The sequence below is a fragment of the Hydra viridissima genome, unplaced genomic scaffold (genome assembly GCF_058129835.1).
Source record: "Hydra viridissima isolate aposymbiotic clone 2 unplaced genomic scaffold, HvirCarnegie_v1 scaffold_1, whole genome shotgun sequence".
Lineage (NCBI taxonomy): Eukaryota > Metazoa > Cnidaria > Hydrozoa > Anthoathecata > Hydridae > Hydra > Hydra viridissima.
In genome coordinates, this window is record NW_028324300.1 from 34,669,375 (window position 1) to 34,693,995 (window position 24,621).

The 24,621-nt window shown below is 29.3% G+C and overlaps 1 protein-coding gene across 6 annotated transcripts; it reads left to right on the forward strand.

Moving 5' to 3' along the window:
* The first annotated feature begins 1,163 nt into the window (after positions 1-1,163).
* Positions 1,164-24,413, forward strand: LOC145192633 (1-phosphatidylinositol 4,5-bisphosphate phosphodiesterase delta-4-like). Of its 6 annotated transcripts, none has more exons than XM_090089367.1 (21): positions 1,164-1,337; positions 2,353-2,502; positions 3,668-3,868; positions 4,380-4,540; positions 5,047-5,168; positions 7,124-7,190; positions 7,679-7,754; positions 8,691-8,808; positions 15,950-16,035; positions 16,254-16,374; positions 16,487-16,572; positions 17,839-17,921; positions 18,013-18,096; positions 20,679-20,763; positions 21,501-21,683; positions 21,768-21,879; positions 23,038-23,098; positions 23,205-23,249; positions 23,508-23,598; positions 23,782-23,928; positions 24,118-24,412. In XM_090089367.1, the coding sequence occupies exons 1-21, from the start codon at positions 1,310-1,312 to the stop codon at positions 24,210-24,212; spliced, it is 2,202 nt and encodes a 733-aa protein (XP_089945493.1). In that variant the 5' UTR covers positions 1,164-1,309; the 3' UTR covers positions 24,213-24,412. The 6 variants fall into 6 exon arrangements, 5 of the variants coding, with proteins under 5 accessions (XP_089945493.1, XP_089945486.1, XP_089945503.1 ...); XM_090089360.1 differs by having other exon boundaries at positions 21,768-21,875; positions 23,034-23,098; XM_090089377.1 differs by lacking the exons at positions 15,950-16,035; positions 16,254-16,374 and having other exon boundaries at positions 21,768-21,875; positions 23,034-23,098.
* The last annotated feature ends 208 nt before the right edge of the window (positions 24,414-24,621 follow it).

The following is a 24,621-nucleotide window of genomic DNA, read 5'->3' on the forward strand; positions in this document are numbered from 1 at the left end:
AAGCGTTATTTGTAAGAATTAGTCAATGTGCAAATCAAAGGTGTTGAAAGTTATCATTTTTTTAAATATGTTTCAAAATCTGCATGATTACTAAATTTTTAAAAATTAACTCAGTAAAAACGTTGCATATTAAAAATGTCAAAATGTCAATCTTAAAATAAATTCTTACGATTGGCAAGAAATGTAGCAAATGTACCATAAAATGTACAAGAAATGTACCAAAGTATTAAAATCACGACTATAAATCCATTCATTAAACTCTTTACAACTTAATTCTGCAAAACATTTCGGTAGTTCTTATGAAAATGCCCCAGGTCTCTTGAATGTTTTATTCATTCTAATATTATGAAACTCACGAAATTCACAAAAAACACAAATATTCATGGCTTCCACGAATATTAACAAAAAACACGAACAACCACGATGGAAATACATTAGCTGATGTTACTAAGAATCAGCGCAATGCATCGATTCGATGTGATGAATGCGGTCCCTGTATATGCTGTAAACTTCATGTAAGAGATGGAAAATTATATCCGAACCCAGTGTCACCAACGATGTGGTGACAACTTTTATCATCGCCGTGAGAAACTCGATAAACCAATTCAGTGAACATTATGCACACCTAATTCAATAGGGCCGCAAGGGCAAAATAATACAATCATGGAAAACAAAGAAATAACATTTTAAATCTTCTATAAAATTACTGGCAACCTTAAATTTTATTTTTTTAATAATATAATTCAATTACAATTGAATTATTAGGTGTGCGATTGACAGAGAAATCTTTAAACTTAAAGGTCTTAATTTTTTAGCTCTGTAAAATTAATTATATTTTAAAGTCTTTCGGCGAAAATCATTTTAAATTAAGGCACCTGGAAAAAGGTCTTAGAGGTGACACTAAATCGACAGAGTGGTCAAGCAAGCGAATAAGAAAAATGCCGATGGAAAGTTGAATTTGATGACAAGAAGCAACCCATTTTTTTTCAATCCAATTTTCGAACCGCATTCTCTGACAATGTAGAGATAAAATTTCTTCATTGCTCACCACATTGATGCAGTGTGCAGAATCTTAGATGTTCCATAACAAACTTCATGAAATAATAGCAGCAAAGTCGATTGGTTCATAACTGCAGACGCGTTCACGAACTTTTACGATTTTCGCATATTTTTGTGAAATATCGTTCGTACCTAGAGAATTAATTTAGTTTATGGATTTCGCATATTGAGAAATATTCCGAAGTGATAACAACCAATACGGCTCTACATGTTATTAATTTTAATTAAAGATTTCAAAACAAACATATGAATGAAAATGGCTTCTAATAATATTGATGGTAAATTTTGTAGAAACCATATATCTATATATTTTTTTATGCTGGGTTATTCTTTTACATAATGGATTAAATTATTTGGTTTCCAAAGATTTTTGTTTGTTTTAAGGTTACTTTAAGTATCATTAAAAAAAAAAATTATCCCTAGACCAAGAAATTCTCTCCTTACACCATTTAATCTTATGTGAATATCTCTGGCCATCATCATTGGTTTTCTAACATCTGCAAAAACACCGATTTTTTTTTTCGCATTCTGACTCTTAAATGATCCTGGATATTACCTGTTATTAAAAATGTTTTCAGAAAAATTCTGATACAACTTTTGGAAATAATTATCTAATTGCTATTTCTCTGTTGCTGATCATATGGTTATATCTGAAGTCATATTCTTGTCTTATCTGCTACACTATTACTTAGCTCACTGCTTTTCTAGCCTTCAGATATCAAAAAATAAATAAATAAATAAATAAAATAAAATAAAAAATAAAAAAATATACATGTGACTAAACTGGTCATAATTAGCAATTTTCTATAACCTTTAATAGAAAGTTATCAAACCAACATTAATTATTAAAATAATCATGAATAACAGTTGGTTTGAGAAGAAAGTTGAATGGGAATATATATAAAATGTTGCATGCTTATCTTTAGCAACATTTTCCTGTATTTTTTATATGCACTAAATTTAAAAACTGAATTAAAAAGTAATAAACTAGTGAAATTGTTTGTGATAAGTTGTGATAAGAAATATTACTTTTTTATGATAAGTTGAGAAAAAAGAATAAACAAATAATCTTAATTTTAAAAAACTGTATACCATCTGTTATTCTGCTTTCCTTTAATGCTTTATATTCCAAAAATAAGCAGATAATTTTTAATAAATGAATGTTTAAAAATAATTTTGAAGATAACTATTGTTAGTTTAAAAATTTATAATTGGTATTTAAATTTAAAAAAAAAAATTTTTACATTACTAATAATAAAATCTAATAAAGTTTAAAACATTCAAATTCTTTAGAAGTACTGATGCATTTATTGCATGGTTGCAGTGTGCGAAAAATAAGCTACTCCAGTAAAAGAAGAATGCTAATGAGAAAACATCTTTTACTTGATGAAGACAAAACTGCATTTCGTTATACTCCATCAGTTAAAGGAAAAAATTTTAAAAGTAAGGTTTCTGTTTTGCAAGAGCATTTCGACTTTTTTAGGTTTTGTAAAAAAACATTAAATGTTGCAACTAAATTTTTTAGTTAATCCATAATCATTTATTACTACTAAGATTTGCAATGGTATATGAGTTATTATTATTATTTTTTTTCTCTTGTGTATCTCAAATATTTCAATAAAATATTAGTGCTATGTGTATAGTATAAAAAAACCTTTTAGTTGAGAAAATACTTTTTATACATTTGATATGTTTTTTTAATTCAAAAAGTGATCTCTTTAAATTGACTTTTTTGCCATATGATGTTGATATTGTGCTAAATGAGGTAATCGATACCTTGAAAAACCTGGAATAAGATGTTCAGGCTTTCTCAATTTGTCGAAAAAGGTGTTTTTTATTTAATGCTTTTTGTTAAGTTGCCAATCTAAATGTCCCAAATATTTTTTATTTGATCAAATATAATCTTTGTGCCACTCCCAGGTACAAGTATCCTTTGGTTGAAATAATATTTAGACAAACTGATGTTTTTTTGAGTCACTATTTTGCTGATAGAATCATTCAAGTAGCATTTTATGCTCAGCATCATGGAAGCTATGTCAATGACAGAGGTGGACACTTCCAATAAAAGTTCTGATAATCCAATATTCTGCTAGTATCAGACTAAGAAAAAAGTTCAACCTCACAATGGGGAATCAGGCTAAAATTGTATCACTTAAATGGTATTCCAGTCTTGGGAACTCCAATTCAAATTACAACTTGATGCTGAGATAAATCTATTAAAACTTCTTGAATAATGAGTTCCTGTTTCTCCAATGAGATTCCTTTGGGTCTTTCTGTTCTGCAATTTGATGATCTATAATAATAACAGTTTAAAATTATTCAAGTAGTATAAAAAAATTGCACTAGTAAATTTGATAGTTACAAATCAAAATTAGATAAAAAAAAAAAGTGCTCTTTTTAATTCCAACTTAAACAGTTTTTAACCTAAAAATTACCTTTAAAAAATGTGATTAGTGATCAAAACATATTAATAGGAGTTTTGATAATTTTACTTTCAAGTAAATTAAAGTTTAAATATTAACGAAGTTATTAAAAATATTATGGAAATTGCATTGGAGTTAACTGCTTATATTTAGAAAAAGTTCTTTAAGTTTTCTTTTGGGTTTAGTTTTGATCTCGGATATAGTAGACATAAAATTTGGACAGTCTGCTGAAGCAGAAATGTATTATAAAAAGAAACCACATCATCTGTTTATTGTTGTCTACAAGGATCAAATGAAGAATATACAAAAAGTAGGATTCATTACTAAAGACCCAAATGAAATGAAGCTTTGGACTTTAGGTCTGCAGTATTTGTTAAAGCTTTTAGGTAAAATAATTTGTTTGCTAATTTGTTTGCTAATTTTCTTATTTAAACTTTATATTTTGTTTTTGTTTTTTTGTTTTTTTTTGTTGTTTTTGTTTTTTTATTTAACTTTAAACTTGAACTTTTTAAGTAATAAAAATATTACGAAACAATAACCTGTGATAACAAATGTGATCTGGTTTAAAAAGTTTTTGAAGATCAGGCTTTTCTTTTGTAATTATATTTACATTTTTTTAACCACCAACCATATAAAGTCTTCCATTGTAGTCTTCCAAATATCTTTTTTCTATTGTTTTAGTGAAATCTTTTACCCTGCTCTTCAGTATTATCATCTAAAATTTCTGGGAAAAAGTTTAGAGAATGTAAAAAAAGAAATTTTAAACACATGCAACAATCCATATTCATCAAAGTTTATCATAAAGTTCTTTTTTATTTCATACAGTGCATTATGATTTCTTGATGATGTTTTTCTTTCCAAAATCTGAATGCAAAATTAGTTATAAGGTTTTTTTAGATGATTTGACTAAAGATCCAATTGTTGATGAATGGCTGCGTGAAGCATTTTCTGCAGTTGATGTGGATAAAAAAAATGAGCTTGGTCTAAAGCAAATCCATCACCTGTTAAATTCTTTAAATATTTCTAATGAAGTAACAGATTTAAAACAAAAACTTAGAGTGAGTGTTTCAATGATTAAACTTTTTAGTAACAAAACAAAAACGAAAAATTTTGAAAACAAAATCTAAAAAGTTCTCCTAATGCTGTAAATAATATAAGATGATGCAAATGATAGCTTTTCTATACATCCTATGTTTTTCAATTTTATTGCTCTTATGTAATCTTTTGTATTCTTTTAAATATTTTAGTGTTTCTAAAAATTACTTTGTTTTAAAGTGTAATTTGATTGTTTTAACAGAATAATTTTGCTGTTTCTACTTTTTCTGTTTAAACTCTTTCCACACCCTGTTAGTAAAAAGTGTTATGTTTCCCCAAGTTTGCCCCTAAACCTGCTTTGTTGTTATCATTACTATAATAGTTATTATTGTTAGTAAAAGTAATACTATTATGATTTATAGTATGATTTTTATTGTTTAACTAATGTTATAAGTATCATTACTTTAACTAATATTACCAGTAGCTTTTTGTTCTTTCTAAAAAAGAGTGCTTTTTGTTCTTTAAAAAGGAGTGCTTTGAAGGAAGAAAAGATGAAAATGGAACATTGACAAGGATTGAATTTGCTAAATTTTTCAAATTGTTTTCATTTAACAAAAATGAAGTTTCTGGCATTGTTAAAGAATATGGCAGGTACCTGTATTTTCTCATTTCTCTTAATAAAGTAATTTCTCTTAATCTTACAAGCTTTTATTTGTATATGCAATAAAATCTTTTTTGTATGTATTATGTTATAGCTCCAAGTTACATTACAATAATCTTTTTAAAAATAGTATATTATGTACCCATTGAAAATCTACTCATTTGGCAACACTTTATCAATAAATCAAGCAACTTTAAAGGATAAACACATAAACCTTGTGTCCAAGTATATATATTTGATCATGGTGTACTCTTGTGTCAATACCCCTTTCCTTCCCTCCCCTTTCAAGGATTTAAATGAAAAATTATTCTTTCTTCCCCAGTTAAATATAGTCCTAATAATGCTCAGATTATCCCACCCCACCATATTCTACATGTAAACATCAGATCAGAGAGGACCTTAACAGTAGATCAAGAAACACTTGAGGGCAAAACACATTAATAACCTCATATTCATATTTTGTATGTCTATGTCAATACAACTCTCTCTCTAAAAATGACTCCCTCATCTCAAGAACCTTCAGAAAGTATCTCAATTAGCATCAACCCAAGTAACCTTAACTCTTAAATAAGGCATTAGAATAGAAAAAAAACAAAACACCATAATCAACTTAGAAATAAATTAATTTAAAAAAAGAAAACCTCGTATTTATAGATAAAGATCATTAATAAATAGAAGACCATAAGTTTAAAAAAAGGAAAAAAAAAAGAAAAATAGCAGGAAACCGAAATTAGTAAGAAACCCCAAGAAAGAAAAATAATACAAACGCTTTCTAGCAAAAGGTTTTTTAAACCGGAGCAAAGTAAACATTTTAAGCTACTAATTTATGCATGAGAATCACAAAAATGTTTGCTGCAATTCAATTCTGATTATGTTCAGTTCTTTGAAATTCATCTTTGTTTGCTAAACAAAATGCATTCAATCACTATTTAATAAAAACCTGCCATAAAACTAATGTAAAGTATAAACTATTTCATTAAAAAGCTGATATTAATAGTTAAAAGAAAAACTAAACCACACTTGTCCATATCAATTTATAAGTTTAATAGCACATGTTAACATTAGGTTCATAAAATTTCAGTTACAAAGTATGTCTACTTTAGATTATAGCTAACAGCTAGCATCAATTTTCTTCTTTCATTTACAGATAAGTCTCTTGTTCTCTTTAATGCTCTTTTGTTATTCTTTTTTCAATTTTTATTACTTTTTTAAACAAATTCTTTTGATGATAACTTTACTGTTAAAATAAGAACTAACTTTTAACCAACAAAAGAATTCACTATTTTCCATTCAGAGTGGGTTCGCAAACTGACAGCCACAAATGTGTATTCCTTTTTTGTATAATTTTTTGAACCATTCGACAGTTTGTTTACCAGCATCTTTGCAAAGTGTTATCACACACCCTGAAGTAAAAAGAAACAAAGAGATAAGGCCATCAGAAAGGTTTTAAAAAGAATCTGAGCTTACAAAACAACCTGGGAACAAAGCAATTATTAAAACAACCTGGGAACAGAGCAATTATTAAAAAAAACCTAAAAACAGATACCTTTCAATTTAAAAAAATTAACAATTTGTTGTTTTCTAAACAATGCATAAAAATTAAACAGCCTGTTAGAGGGGTGGTAAATATTCCCCCTGTTGTTATCTGGTTTTAGGGTATATATCATGCATACATATCATGTATATATTATGCTCAAATTAAAAGTTTTTTGAATTAAAATGTATCAAAAGCAGTACTGAGGTTAAGAGACTTACAAAAATGTTTTGCAAGTTTGTTGCTGATATTTGATAATATTTTCTTATTTTCTGGGTTATATATATAGTTCATAGAAGTTTAAAAAAAATTTGTGACTTGCTTCATGAACTCTTTCCTTTTATAAAGTATTACATTCTAAAAATTAAGTTCTGCGTACTATAATGTAATTGTGTAGCACTCTTTTTTTAGGAATATTCATGGCAAAACATGCTTGAACGCAGAGTCTCTACAGAGGTTTTTTAAAGAAGTCCAACAGGTAAATATTTACAATTATAAAATTATAATTATAAATATTTATAAAATTATAAAATCCCATGTCTGAAAATATCCTAAAAAATAATTTGTTTTTTTTCATGAAGAATATTCATTTTCCTTATATAAATAAGCCTTCAATTATTGTTTATAGTAAATAAGTATAAGAGAAAATATGATGTAAGATGTAACTCAAGGTTGAAAAGAACTACAGACGTTTATTTTTTTTTTTTGCAAACAAAAACAAAATGCAAGTTAAGCTATGAAGTTAAACACCCATACCTAAACTAAAATGGTAAAAATAATGAAATAGTATATTTATTTATAAAGCCTATAAAATTTGCCTTATAAAATAATTGGCTTTAGAAAGAGACAATAGTTTTAAGACTATTAGAAATATGCAATCAGTATTTTTACAAATATACTTAAAAATTATTTCTTTTGTGCATTAAATATATTTTTTAATATATTGATTTATTGATTAATTATCAGGAGAATTTCAGTTTGGATGAATGCAAGAAAATGATTTCAAAATATTATGAAGTTAAAGATACTCTTTCTTCTAAAGGTTAATATTGCATATACTTGTTTCAACTAAAGTTTGATATCAAATATGTTAAAATTAAATTTTATTGATTATTTTTATTTTTAAATTTGTAAATGTATGTAATTATTTTATCTTTTATGTTTGTAATAATAAAATCTGGATTTGGTTTATCCTAATTAATTAAATGTTAAACAAAGCTTGACGATTGATCAATCAGAACAAACCAGTCTTTTAAGTTGCAAACTATGAAAGATCATTTTTAAAAATGAAAAAAATTGACCAAGACAAAGTATTCTATGATTTAAATAATTAGAATAATTTATAATTTAAAATTATAGTTATAAAAATTATAAGTATAATTTAAAATTGAAGAAAAAAAAAAAAAACCAAAACACTAACATTCAGCATTTTTTCAGCATCATTAGTTTTTTACTTCAAGTCATATCATTATGCAAACTGACATGGTTTTCATGGTTGCAGTGATTAATTTTAAAATAGGATATTTGATGGGTCAATAATTAACACTTAGTAACAAACATGTAAATATTATAAATATTTAAATGTAAAATTAGTAAACAAATTAATAAATTACTTTGTTTAACAGTTTTATATTTAATTATTGAACTTTTAAGGTTTAATAAAAATTAATCTACTAAAAATATATATGTTCATATAGTAAAAAATAAAATAACATTTTTTTTTTTCTATACATGTACATGTTATTTAAGTTTTGCTATATGACTCTTCAAATGTCAATAATAATTTGGTTCGATTGGTTTTCTTTGACCCAAATTTAAACTAGATTAAAAAAAAAACAACCAGATGTTACAACAAACTGGTGAGCTATTTGTAAAAACAATTAGTTTTCCTACATTTTTATTTAGAGTTATAGCATTAATTTGGAATTTAGATAATTATTGGAGTTTTATTTTGTATAAATTATATATTTTTTTACAGGATTAATAAGGATATTGATATCTGAAGGTAATGATATTCTTGACCCTATACATAAAAAAGTTCATCAAGATATGAACCGACCTTTGACAGATTATTTCATCAACTCTTCCCACAACACGTAAGTCTGATACAGCTATTATCAAATTAAGAAGAATATGTTATGTCGTTAATTGAGTAGTTTACAAGTTAAGTTTATTAATTCTTTACTTTTGAATATTTAAAAATTTAAGTGTCGATTGTACCCAAACTTTTTATATTCAGAAATAACCTCCTTAACAAAAAAGTTTGCACTATTAATTCTTTTTTTTAATTTATATTTTAAAGAGAATTTAGGCAAAAAGATATAAAATAATTTGATTGGATTTTGTAACTTTTTTTAATGAAACATGCACTTATATAAAAGTAATGAAATATATAAAAATAATGAAATATATTTTATATAAAAGATATATATATATATTAAAGATATATATATATATATATATATATATATATATATATATATATATATATATATATATATATATATATATATATATATATATATATATATATATATAGCAAGCCATATATATATGCAAGCCATTGGTAAATAAAACAGGTGGCTGGCTCACAAGTTTTAGTGGCTAGCTGGCTGGATAGCCAGCTAGCCACTAAAAAAAAACACAAAACTACCTGTGGCTGGCTTGTAAAGAATGAGGCTGGCTGAAAGTGGAAAATATCCTCTCTTGTTTTTAGTTATTACTAAGTTTATAACACACCCCTAAATTATTTCACAGCAAATTAATGTTTTCGTGTATAAAAATAATCATATTCATATTAGTTGGGTCCAGTAAACTTCTGTGAGAATTAACAATCAATCCTGCAGTTGAAAACATGGATTCCACTGCTACACTACTTGATGGAATACATAAATATTCATTTGCCAAATGTGCCAGATAGGGAAATTTTTTATGGTTATTTTTCCAAAACACCACAGGATCTTTTTCTTCTTCTTCTGTTGGCAGACAATTAACATAATTATTTACTTCCCTTGCTAGTGTTTGATGCTTACTTTGATCATGATTTGGTAGCGTAGTTTTTATTTCTGGAAGCAGTAATTTCTTCGCAGTTGGATGATTTCCTAAAACATAATGATTTTAATTGAACATTATAATGGTTTTAATTGAAAAACATAAACATTTAATTGAACAACATTTTTGGTCAATTGAACGTTTGTTTAATATTTGATTAATTAAAATTAGTTATATTATTTAACATTTTTGTTTTATTTATATCATAACTTTTATTTATTTAGCTTACCATCTTATTTTATATTATTTAGCTTACCATCTTTTAGTAGTTTATTGTCATTTTTATCAACTGCATTGTTAATTGCTGAATTTGAATTTGAACTTTCTGTAAAACTTGATAAAGTCTCTAAGAGTATATCAGTTGCATCATTTAACTGCTAGATCTAAAAAACAAGATAATTTGGCTGTTTTTGACAGTTTCAGACGCTGTTCTAATTTTAAGCTACAAGCTAGTTTAAGCTTTTTTATCACAGGTAAATCGTTAGAAGATACCTGGAGGAGAGATGCAACTTTATGCTTGACCAATGGCAAAACAGAGAGAGAGTTACCCCCACTCACAACTTCTGTCAAGTTTTGAAATGGTTTAAAGAACTTTACAAGTTCGCTTAATAATTTTAGATCAAATTCATCTAGGCAAATTCTCTTTTTCCAATTTTTTTTAAAAGTTTTTTTACACCATTATATAACTGTTCAATAGGCTCTGTCATAAAAAGTGCACTGTTCCATCGATTACATACTTGGAGTTTTAAACTTTTATGTTGTTTAGATTTATATTTTGAGTTCTCTTCAACTAGATTACCATTTTTTTCATATTCATCCTCACTATCTACAATAAGCGGATTAGGTTTAATTGATTCTCATTCGATATTAGTTTAATTGGGAATTGTTCATCAAGATTAACAAGTTCTTTTACTTCAGCAATTTTTCGTAATTTATTATAAACATCCACATCATCATTTGTACACAAAAATTCGTTAATTAGAACAGTAGATTTGAAGTTCAAACATGTAAAAATATTTCGACATTTCTTGAGCAATTTTAAGACTTCGGAACATTTGTTAAGACCATCAGAAACACAAATGTATACCACATTACATAAAATTTAGTAATCAAATTTAAAAATAATATAACTAATTATTTATATGTTAGGCTTATTAGTATGTTGCATCTGGAAAAGTCAATAAAAAGCAATAGCATTTCAAAACATCTTAAATTAAGAGCAATAAAAAGCTAAATATTGATAAATATGACAAACGCTATTCTGATGTGCTCTAAAATGATGAACTATTATGGCCGCTCTATTAAGATACAAGGCATTGCGGTATTTGCTAGTATAACCTTTAATGAATAAACTTATTCTGAATATAAGCAGAATTAAATAAAGAAAATCAAGTTAGTATAGAATTTATCCTCTAGTATTGGTTACTTTCTGTTATGTTTCTTAACAGATCCAAAGAAAAGTTCGACTTCAGTAAAGCTTTTATTTTTGATTCAGTAATACCAATACAATAATATCACAAACTTAATATTTATAGTAAAATAGAAAGTTCCTAGAAAGATACAGAACATTCTGGAACGTTATTATGTATCTAGAGGGTTCTATGGAAGATTCTCGAATGTTCTGTTGTATCTAGAAAGTTCTAGAATGGACCGTAACATCTCCTCGCCAGCTTGGTTTTACGGAGAGCAAGCGTTTTGATTATTCTTAGATAGGCATCTACTAGATCGTCTTGTTTTGACTTGTTTTTTATCTTGACCAGTCGGCTCACACGACAACAAATCGGGCTGTACTATTATTGACTCCTCCACCTCCCCGGAGTTGTAGCGATGCCTGAGTTGTTCAATATGACGATGCCAGACTAGACCATCAGGCTCTGTCTTCACTATGACAGATCGAGGACCGCATACTTCAGTGACAATAGCCGTAATCCATTTTGAGTTGTAATCATTACTTGAGCTAAAATATCTGGCATAAACCAAGTCTCCCACTGAATATTTTACAACTTTGGAAGAGTCCATAGATTGCTTTGATTGTTGTAAATGAACAGGGGATGGCAAAAGCAGATCGATTTGCGCCCGAATTTGTCTGCCATTGAGTAATTCGCTAGGAGACGATCCATTTGCTAAAGGAGTTCGGCGGTAGACCATGAGAAATTCCTGAAGAGCATTCTTAGGAGGTAGGTTTGATTTCTTCATGGCTTTTTTGAAAGTTTGAACTAGTCGTTCGGCAGCACCATATGTGGCGGGGTGATATGGAGCACCTTTGAGCAGGACAATACCTCGACTATTACACCATTCTAGAAATTCCTGAGAAGTGAATGAGGAATAGTTATCGGTAAATAGAGCATGTGGATAACCGAAGTGTGCAAAATCTTCTTCCAGTAAATCAATGGTAGATTTGGCACTAATAGAAGACGTAGGATGAATACATGGATATTTAGATAGAGCATCAATCATGATAAGCCAATTAGTACCCATGAAATTGATTGCATGATCAAGATGTAGACGACTCCAAGGGCGTTCTGGTAGCATCCATGGATGGACTGCTGGTTTTGATGGAAGGTTCTGATTTTCCGCACAGGTAGTACACTGGTGTGCTAGATTAGTGATAGCTGAATCAATGCCTGGCCAATATACGGCAGATCGTGCGAGTTGTTTCATTCGTTGAATGCCGAAATGACCTAGGTGCAGTATCTTCAAGACTTGATCTTGAAGAGTTTTGGGGACGACAACACGTGGACCATAGAACAAGCATTTGCCTGAAACTGAGAGAGCTTCGGAAAGTTTTTGGAATTCCCGTATCTCGTCATTATTGTCGGATTCGACCCAACCATCTCGAACATTGCGAATAACTGCAGCGATGACAGGATCTTTGCTCGACTCGCGGACCAAGATATTCGGATCATGCATATTGATTTGACGACTAACGGTTTTCACCGCACAAATCATTAAATTTTCTTCGCTACTTTCCTCCCCATCGAAAATGCGATCATGGTCAACCGGTAATCGACTGAGCGCGTCAGCGTTGCCGTGTTCAGCTGTCTTACGAAACTCGATTTCATAATTGTATTGGCTAAGAATTAAAGCCCATCGAGCCAGTCTATTTGCTGCCATAGCTGGAGTAGCCTTTGTTGGACCAAATAGAGCCAGTAGTGGTTTATGATCAGTGACGATGGTAAAACGACGACCAAAAAGAAATTGATGAAACTTTTTTAAGCCAAAAATTATTGCCAATGTTTCTTTGTGAATTTGACTGTAGCGACGTTGACAATCAGTGAAAATCTTCGATACATTTGCAATTGGACGTTCAGAGCCATCTGCTAATCGATGAAACAATATGGCACCAATACCAACTTCTGAAGCGTCTGTTGCCATTCCTAACGGTTTCGAAGGATCGAAGTGAGTAAGAACTGAATCAGATGATAACAACTGTTTCACAGCTTCAAAAGCTGACTGTTGTTCGGATGTCCACTGCCATGGCACATCTTTCTTAATTAGACGATAGAGCGGGTCTAATGTCATAGACAAATTTGGAGGAAGAAATTTGCCGTAAAACTGTACTTGACCAAGAAAAGATCGCAGCGTATTAACGTCCTTAGGAACTGGCATAGCCAAAACAGCATCAACTTTGTTACCTTTAGCAATACCTTCCGAAGATATTATATGACCAAGATATTCGATCGAAGGACTAGCGAAAATACATTTTTCTAGACGACAGCGTAGTCCGTCTTTGCTTAGTCGTTGTAGAAGACCACGCAAGTTGGAAATGTGATCGGCTGCGTTGTTGCCACTGACGAGAATATCATCGAGATAGACAGCTACACCAGGTAGATCACTTGTTAATTTATCCATTGTCTCTTGAAAGTACCCCGGTGCTGAAGTGATTCCAAATGGAAGACGTAGCTGAAGAAGTACACCAGTATGTGTACTGAGAGCCAGTCGTCTCTGAGAAATTGGACCCAAACGAATTTGATTATAAGCGTCAGCCAGGTCAATTTTTGTGTATCCATAACCGTCACGCAGTTTACGCAACAGGTCTTCTGGCAACGGCATTGGGTAGCGATGAGGTTCTAGCTGAGTATTAATGGAGACTGAATAGTCGCCACAAATTCGAATCTTTCGTTTTGTTTGTCCCGGAAGCGCGGTCTTTTGAATTGGAACCACAGGTGTACCTTCGTCGTTGAATTGAGTACGTTTCCAAACACCATGCTTGATACCAGCTTCGTAAGCGTCAACCAGATCTTCTTGAATAGCGAAAGGTACAGGTCTTGGACGGCAGAAGATAGGCTTGTAGTCAGGCTTGAATTTTATTTCAAGTTCAAAGTCTTTCAAACAACCCAATTCTGGTTTAAACAGGTCTGGAAACTCAGAACATAGAATTCTGCACCTTTGTTGGAGATCTGTGTCAGGTTTGAGATGCTCAAAGACCTTAGCCACAGTACTCTTGGATGATTTCTTAATCTTTTCATCAACTGAAAGATCAAGTAGTCGAATACCCGATCGGCCAATAAGATTTAGTCCAGGAACAGAAGTTACGTGGAACCAGATCTTGCAACAGGTTGTTGGAGCTTTAACTGATAATTCAACTTTCCCTAGTATCGGAAGTTGATGCTTGCTTGCTGACTCGAATTGTAAATCTGACGATTGAAGATGTGGTTTACCCAAACTTTGCCATAAAGTATGGGTGATGAAATTGGCGGGAGCTCCAGTATCGAGTTCGAATCTTATCGAATGCCCATTAATTTGGAGATTTTGTGTAATTTCATCATCAACATTGATTTGGTTGACTTGGCGAAGTACTTTAGTCTGTCCATAAATGAATATAGGCTTGACCGTCTTTCGGGATTCAGCTTTTTTCTTGAAACAAACTGCTTCAATGTGACCATTTTTACCACAAAAATTACATTCGGCGTCCTTGAAACGGCAATTTTTGCGTTCATGGGTCGATTTGCCACAACTTCTACAAGCGGTTGACTCAGTCTGAGATTTGTTTTGTCGAGGAGCTGAGGATTTGGATTCCGATTTATGTTGCCCCAACTTATTGATTGGGAGAGACATCGGAGACTTTGAGGGACCAACGGCAGTTTCCTTGGCTACCTTGGCGGCCTCCTCAGTTTCGGTTGCTATTTCTACCGCCTTGGCGAAAGTTAGATCTTCATTTTTGCACTTGAAAAGAGCTTTGAGCACTGCTTCATTTTTAATAGAGCAGATAAAATGTGTTCAAAGAGCTTCATCCAGTGGATTTGTGATGTTAGCAAAGTCGCATGTTGCAGCCAATTGTCGAATTCGAGCAACCAGTTGTGGAATAGATTCACCTTGATTTCGACCAATGCTTGACCAAAATTTGAATCTTTCACGAACAAGAAATTTGGTTGGATTGTATTGTTCTTTCATGAATTGAGCAATTTGATCATACGAAAGATGGTTGACTGTCAAAGGAGTCTCTTGTTGGCTTGCAAGATTGCACAACTGTTTGTAGATGACTGGAGTTTGACAACTGAGAAAATAAGCAGCTTTGTTATTTCTTGTTATACCCCGAGCTTTAGCGAATGTTTCGAATCTTTCCTGATAGTCGACCCATAATTCAGCTGTTGAATCAAAAGCAGCAAAATCTTGAGTGACCTTTGATTCATTGGCTTCAAGCAGTTTGACAATGGCGTCTTGTTGCTCTTTGATTTGTCGCTGTTGTTCGGCTAGTTGTCGTTGACTAGCTTCTTGCAGCTTCTGCATTTCTGCCAATATCGCTACCAGAGTAGCACCGTGTTTTTCTTCCATAAGTAGTTTTTACAAAATAGAGAGATCTTCGTCGCCAAAATCTGTTATGTTTCTTAACAGATCCAAAGAAAAGTTCGATTTCAGTAAAGCTTTTATTTTTGATTCAGTAATACCAATACAATAATATCACAAACTTAATATTTATAGTAAAATAGAAAGTTCCTAGAAAGATACAGAACATTCTGGAACGTTATTATATATCTAGAGGGTTCTATGGAAGATTCTCGAATGTTCTGTTGTATCTAGAAAGTTCTAGAATGGACCGTAACACTTTCATTTTAATTTTATTTTTTTTTGTAAAACAAAAAAATCAAAACAAAAAAGTATGTTTCTTTAAAACTGTTGTTTCCAGCCATTCAATTTAACAAACATGGTTATACAGATATAGGAAGTGTTTTCTGTTCCTTGTAGTTACTTATTGAAAGATCAAGTTGTGGGAGTATCCAGTATTCAAGCTTATAGTAATGCTCTGAAAAAAGGGTGTAAAACTGTTGAGAGTGAGTCCCCTTTTGTGTTCTGAAAAATACAATATGTATGGCTCTTAATTGAGTTGAATGTTTTTTATAATAGATATTTATATAAATGAATAATTTATATATTGTTAAATGCAACAAGAATATTAAGCTATTGGTTAATATAAAATATCTACTTTTTAAATTGAAAAATGTATGTTAATTGAAAATAATTTTCCGTCGACGCTTCTTTCTTATTCCAGTGGACTGCTATGATGGAGAAAACAATGAGCCATTAATCTACCATGGTTACACGTTAACATCTAAAATTCTATTCAAGGATGTAATTAATACTATTCTACTTGATGGTTTTTCACTATCTGAGTATGTAAAAGAATATTTGAAGTAACCTACAAATAAGACTTTTAAGACATTTTAAAAAATTTTTTTGGATCTTGAGTTTTAATATTTGTATTATAATTGATTTTGTTTTTAGTTATCCTTTGATTTTATCCTTTGAAAATCATTGTTCACTTGAACAGCAAATTGTCATGGCTCGATATTTAAAGCAAATACTTGGAAGTATGACCAGTCATTTGCAGTATATAAAAATAATTTAGAATTATTTGTAGATCTATTTTTAATTTGAATTTTAATTCAAAAACTTTTTTAATAATTAGTTTATTAACTAATCCTACTGTCAAATTAGTGTTGCCAATGATAACATTACATTACAGTTTCTTCTCACCTCACATTTTATGAAGTCTTTTCATTGAATAACAATTAAAGCATAATAGCAAGGACAATAAATAATTCTCACATATTATTTACATTTACCTTAATATTTCACGTTTCATATATTTTGCTTTACTGATTAAGTTTATCATATTGATCATACTTTTCTTCTATTTTTTCATTTTCATTTCATCTTCCAGCTGATTACAATATTTTCTCAGTTTATTTCAGACACCTCCATGAGCTTTTGGACAACAGTTTTTGAAAATTTTTGTGATGCCACACCCCAAATTCAGGAAAATTAATTGTTATCTGCTGCAATTTTATCCTTCTTATGCATTTCACAAAATTTTTGCATCTCACATATCACAAAATTTTTCAATTGGACAAAGTTGTGGCACAATTGCAAGATTCATGTTTTTTGGGACAAACTTGATGCAGTTTTATTGATACAATTCAATTCTACTTCTTGAGTAATTGGAAATGCAAGATCAGGCCAGAAGTCAGATGACTTCCCAAACCATAACTTTCTTGCCAAATCTTTTGGTTTTAATTGATTTTTACAAAATGTCAGGTTTTGTTAACTTTTGGGATTGTATAAAATTGCCAGCTTGGGGGGAGGGGGGCATCAATCAGTCAAGTTTGCAGTAGATTTCAACTGTGTTTTTGGCTTTTGCTGATTGTTGTTGGTATATTCCAGGGAATTTTTGCTTCCTGCTTGATGTATGTCTTGTAGCCATATCTCTTTTTGACTTCTTGGATTGTTGACTTGGGAATACCAGTTTTTTTTCTTACATATCCCAAATGGAATACTCTGGTATTGTATTGATCCCCTAATCACTTTTTGGTCAAGTTTTAAACTTGATGGACTTCTTTCTTGGTTGCTTGACTTTCTTTCCAAATCCATGACCTTCACTCCACAATTTAATGATATGGTTGACAGTTTTCCTTTAAACAGTTTTGTCTGCGTTTGGCTTTAAGTACTTGGCATTGAAGGCTCTAGCTTTAGTCTTGGTCTTGTGGGTGCTTACCTTGTCCTTATAAGTACTAATCATTACTTCTTATCTGACCTCTTTTCATAACATTTACATAATTTATTATTTTTTTTTTCAGAAAAGTTATTTGATGACAGTTTGGATTTAAATCGCACTATTCTTCCCTCTCCACAGTCACTACGAGGAAAAATATTAATCAAGGTTTGTTATTGACTTTTAATTGGGTTGTACCTGTAAAATATTAAAAATATATAACTCAAAATTTTATAAATAATAATTTTAATTTTTTTAGGCTAAAAAATATAATGGAAATGAAGAAAAAAAAACTTCTGAAAATGATGACAAAATTAAAAATCGTAAAGCAACAAGTGAAAAAGTAACTTTCTTAAAATTATCCTCCTCAAAATGGTTACAAGTACTGTGCTTGGATTTTTTAACATTTTTTAAAGATTTTTAAATTTATTTTAAGTTTATTTAAGTTAATTATATTTTAATTTAATATAACAAAGGGCTTAAGATTAAACTTAAGATTAAAACTAATTTTTGATAACTTTTTTTTTAAAGTTTTATTAGAATTGCATAAAGTTTTTTCTTAAGTGATTAGTTGGCTATAATGTTATTTGAGGAAATTTCCAATTAGGGGCAATAATCTCCTCAATCTGAGTCAAATGCTCCCTATTCATGTTGGTAATAATGGTAGTTATAGCATTCTTCAGCGAACAAATGGTTTTATGAGAGTGTTTATTAGCCTCATGTTCACCTACACCCTAAATGTTATAATCCAGTGATTAAGGTCTGGGGAGCTAGGTAGTAATAAGTTTGATGTGGTGTGGACATTGAAATTCTCAGCCATTTGATCTTGTGTTACCATTGCTTTGTGTAAAGGAGCTGAGCTTTGCTGGAATTAACCGGAAGCACCTGGGAAAATAAGTAAGGTGGCATGACCTTTGTTGCTCACAACTCCTGAGCTAGTAATTTTGTGTGGATAACACAGGAATCTCTGTAGGTTTTCAATGTAGCCATCTATTATTTCTCTGGTTGATTTTTTGGTCTTGATTGAAATTGTTTTTGTCAGAAAAAAAAATTATAAAATGGCAGGAGCTTCTGGCTCCTTAACCTTTTTCAAAAGAAGTTTTCCTCAGATGGTTCTCTGCTCACAAGTTTGTGTCCTATTAACCTATTTTGCTGAGTCTTATTGATCTTTCCTCCTAAAGAGGAAAAGAGTCCAAAAACTGTTGCTGGCTGGATCAACAGTGAAATATTTTTCAACTGAGTTTTTTTTCTTAAACATATGGAACTTTTTGCAACATTCCAGTCTAAAAAAAATTCTTTTGGAGCATTCCAGTCTAATGGCCTTTAGATGATCAGTACTTTTTGATTCTGGCCAATAACCTGATACCAATCATCTTTTTGACAACTCTTCTCACTGCTTCTTCAGACACATTGAGGACTTTTGCCATCTTTCTGATTGACCTGATGAGGGTTTTTTTCAATCCAGTTTTTGATAGCACAGACTGGCTGGGTGTAACAATTGAAGACTTCTTTGCTGATCTTGATTTATGTTTGATATATTTTAATCTTTTTAACTATTTTTAACTCTGTAAACTGTACTTAGAGATATTCCAACTTCATTATTTGTGGAAAGGGCATTTCCTCATGGAGCAATCTAACTATCTCTTCACATTTGGCTCCCATTGTCAGAAATAAGATTATATCAGGCAATAAAAATATTTTCTCTTTAGTTTTTGATAAGTTTTTCATTAAAGAAAAGCTTTTCATTAAAGATATGTTTTCATTAAAGATAATTTGGACAATATTTTTTCCATGTATAAACAAAAATAATTGTTATTTTTTCTGATGCAACCTGTAGATACAAAGACCTCTTGGAGAAAAGATTTAAGAAGCTTTTTTTTCTATTTGAAGTGGTAATGTATTGATTAAACTCGTGTTTTATATCAAAAGGACTGACTCAACAGAAGAAGACATACTATGCCTAACATCAATAATTATAACAGTTATTGTAACTTATGAAGAAAAAAAATTAAAGAAATTAAGTACAACAGCAGCAATATGATTCAGCATACCCAAAAGCTTTAAGAAAAGTTAAATTAAGTCTTTAAATGACCTATCACTTTCAAAGAGGGTTGATGCCTGTGTGTCCAATACAAAGCAAACAAGATGTAGTTAGCTGGAGTACAAAATCTCTTTAATACTCATTGAAGATTGTAAATCCATCTTTGTTTTTAATGCCACAAGAAGGTTTTTTGATGATAGCAGATTCATAGTTACTATTCTTGTTATCTTTGTATAAAATGAAATGAGGATGTGTGTTCATTTTGTAATTTTCTCTGATTGGTTGAATTTTTACTGAGCATTTTGTTTTAAAAGCCTAAAGAAGTCAGTGAAAGAAATTCTAGACATGAAAAGGTAATGGCAAATTCATACCTCCAGTTATCTGGCATCTCCACATTCTTTTTAGGACCATGTTACAATCACATTCGATATAATTAGCAAGGTAGGGAAAGCTATTTTCACAAAGCTGTCACATCACAATTGAATGGCAACATCAGAGAGATAATAAATTGATGATCATTTTCTATTGTGCATTTACTTTAGCATTATTCTGTGCAAGATTTTTATCCAAATGGTTAAGTTTGACATAAATCACTTGTTGAGCAAATGCTCTTTCTTAGAAAGCCAATTATATTAAAATTACAGTTGCAAATAGTCCTGCATGATTAATGGCTTTTAAGGCCTAAAAATAGTTTAATTTGAAAAATTTTTAAATCTTTTTATTAACAAAAAGATGCAGTATTAGTATAATAAAATATAATGTTGTCCTGTGATTTGAAAAATCTTGTCTATTAAATTTTTTATTCAATATATAAAAGTTAAATATGTGTTTAAATATATGTTATGTATATTTAAATTTATCTTTGTTAAATATGCTTTCTGTAGAAAGTCAACATATCTGAAGAATTTTCCAACCTTGTAAACTATGCAGAATCTGTTTCTTTCACATCGCTGGATGAAGGGCTTGCTTGTAAGTATTTTATTTTAGTTGTTTATAAATTCTTTTTATTATTATTATTATTATTATTATTATTATTATTATTATTATTATTATTATTATTATTGTTATTGTTATTATTATTATTATTATTATTATTATTATTATTATTATTATTATTATTATTATTATTATTATTATTATTATTATTATTATTATTGTTATTGTTATTATTATTATTATTATTATTATTATTATTATTATTATTATTATTATTATTATTATTATTATTATTATTATTATTATCATTATTATTATCATTATTATTATCATTATTATTATCATTATTACTATCATTATTATTATCATTATTATTATCATTATTATTATCATTATTATTATCATTATTACTACTACTACTACTAAAAGATAATGGTTAAGTTTATTGTTTTTTTTTATTATCTTTGTTTTAATTTTTTTGAAATGTTTATTTAAAAAATAAAATGTGCATGTCACAAAAACTGAAAAAAAATTAAAATTCTTTTTCCTCAAAATCATTATCCAGACAAAAAAACAGTATTCACATAATATGAAGGGTGGTTACAAGTTTTAAAATTTTGGTTACAAGTTTTAAACTTGTGTAATAATCAGTAATTGTTAGCATATGTATATTTAAATTATATAGAGATTTGATAAATCAAATTTAATTTCAGAAAAGGACCATTAATATAATTCATACAAATGGCTGTTTAATTTTATTATTGATTTAGCCCAAAAGTATTACAAGAATGTTTCTCTTGGAGAAAAAAAGCTATTAGAGCTTGGTAAAAAAAATCCTGTAAAGTTTATTGAATATACTAACAAATTTTTGGTAAGGACATACCCTAAAGGCTCAAGAATAGATTCAAGCAATTACAATCCAATAAAAGGATGGATGAATGGGTGTCAAATAGGTAAAATATTTGAACCTTTCCTATGAAGCATAATTTTATGCGTACATAATTTTTTTTTTCTTATGTTACATCTGTCTTTTCTAGTTGCCTTAAATTTCCAAACCCAAAGTGAAATGATGGATATTAATGATGGCATGTTTAATTTGAATGGTAGATGTGGATATGTTCTTAAACCTGAGTGTTTAAGAAATGGTAAGTTACTACAGCTTATCTTATAAAGTTTGCTCCTGAATGAAATGCATCTCTAAAATCTACATCTTTTTTTTTTTTTGCACATTATTCTTGTAATTTTATTTTTTCTCAATAATCAATTGCAAAGCCTTAATTCTGGTAACAATTCTGATTGGGCTAAGCCCTTAGCTCTGCTTTGGTCACTCCAATTTTTTGATATTGTTTTCTGTCAACTATTTTTTGAAATCATGTTGAAACATTGATCCAGGTCAATTTTCAATTGATCTCCAGGTCAATTTTTTTAAGAGATTTTAAAAAGGAATACACTGAGATTATTGAACAAAGTAATTATGAATATGGCAGTGATGTTCTTGGGGTTGAATTTTTCTCATTTTTTTCTTCATACAAAAACCTCATCTCTCTATCCTATTTACAGTGGCTGCTGAAACTTCAAAACAATTCAAAATAACTTTTGCATAGTCAGTAGTTGTCTATAAGTTTTAATTACAAAAAAATTTGATTGGTAAACAAGTGTACAAACTGTTCTTCTGTATGTTTGATAAAAATGCTTTAGAATGGAGTTACAGTGGATTAGAATGCTCTAAAGGTTACATGTGCATTAAGGTGGAGCAATATACTTAAGTAATATTGAATTCATCATTTTTTTGCTGGATAACTCATTGGGACCAGAAAAAAAAAAAAAAGACTCACTAAATAATCTGACAAGTGCCTTTTATTTTTTATTACTTGTTATCATCATACTCCTCCAAGCTCTAAAGAGATTTTAAAACAGTTATTGTAAGGAGCAAAAATCTTATGAATTCCTTAAAAATTCCTAGTCTTATAAAGAGACATATCTTATGAATTCCTTTTTTCTATTCAATTGCTTAAACTTATAATATGACTAAGACATCCAGACTGGTGTCATCTGGTTTTTTTAAAATAATCTTTTATTAAGTGACTAAGAAGTATTAACTTCACTATAATCATTTTAAGCTGACTTACCAAGCAACTAATTTTGAGCTGCTCCAATTTTCTTCCCTTACTGATTGTCATTATCTCCTGTCCGTCTATTACATGTTTCACTTTTGTATGTCTTTTAAAAAGAAAGGAATGCAGAATCTCTAGATTTTTTTAATTTTTTTTTAAGAAATTGAGTTTGAAATTTTTTTATTTAAGGTAGCTTTAATCCACTAGAAGTAGGAAATTCTGGAAAAGGAAGTCCTTTTAAAGTTATTATCAAGGTGAACTTTATTGTTGTGTCGATACTCAAGATTATTTACAAAACTTTTTATTAACAATTGTCACTATGAATATTTTTTAAAATAGTAAGATTTTATGTATAAGCAGATAATCAGTGGTCACCTGCTTCCTAAAGCTTCGAAGGATGACAGTGTGAGTATTTTTTTTTAACTAATGATTTTTAAAACAACAGCCAGCAAGTCAACTCTCAACAAACTCAAAAGTTTTAAGTTTGTTGAGAGTCATTTTTTTTTTTACTATTACAATAACAATCTATATGATAACTGTAATATACTGTTAATGTATATGCAATAATATATTTGCTATTTATAACAATGCCTTTGGTATAGTAAAAATGCAATTGATTTTTTTTTCATTTTATTAAAATACTTGATCTTTTGTTTGATTTAGATACCAGACCCCTATATCAAACTTAATATACATGGCATACCTAAAGATGAAGTTCTGGGAAAGTTTACAACAAAAAAAGTTGTTAAAAATGGTATGTTTTTGTGATATTTTCTTTAATATAAGTTTATAATTATATGTCAAAGTTTTTTTTCATTTACAATCTTTTTTACTTATGAAATTTTTAAACACTTTAAGCAATGATTTTCTAATTAGTGTTTAAAATAATTAATAAAAAAATGTTACAATTTGCTTTTAAGAAACTTTTTTTCTCAAGGTTTTAATCCTCAATGGGGTGATGAGTTTCAGTTTTACTTGTATGCTCCTGATCTGGCACATATAAGATTCGCACTTTATGATAGTGATATGGGTATTGATGACTTTATAGGACAGTATTCCATACCTTTCACTGGGATAAGAACAGGTCTTTGATTGCTATTACTTTGCTAATAATCTGTCCATAATTGAATTATAATTAGTTTAATTTGTAATTTACAACTACTTATTGATTTATTTATTAAAAGTTTTTTGTTCCCATTCTTTTTTGCTGTTCATGAAAATATTTTTATTGTGTTTTTTTTTGCAAATTTGAATTATTTATTTAAACTGGTAGGTTATCGTCGGGTGCCTCTCCTCAATCGTTCAGGAAATGTTATTCGAAATGCTTCACTTTTAATCTACATCCAGACTATTCTCACTAATAAGTGATGTAGTCTTGATTGTTTTTAATGATATTTTAATTTTTATTGCACATAGATTAAATATATATTTTTGTTGAAATATTTATATAAATTTTTATATTTACATCTTTATATCACTATTGGGAGAAATATTCTGTTATGATTTTTTTTATTCTAAATGTCTAAGATTTAACTGTTAACTGTATAAAGTGGTGTTTTCAAGTTATTTTTTATTTAAAGATATTTTTATTTATTTAAAATTAAACTTTACTTCTTCTGTAGACCTAATTTTTAAACACTCAATATTTAAACACAAGTTTTTTTATTGTATATATTTTGTTTTGATTACTAAGTTGTGAAATACTTTAACTTGATTGTTAAATCTACTATAATAGTTGTGTTGTGACCATCATAGTTATTATGCCAGTTGCTGTGAT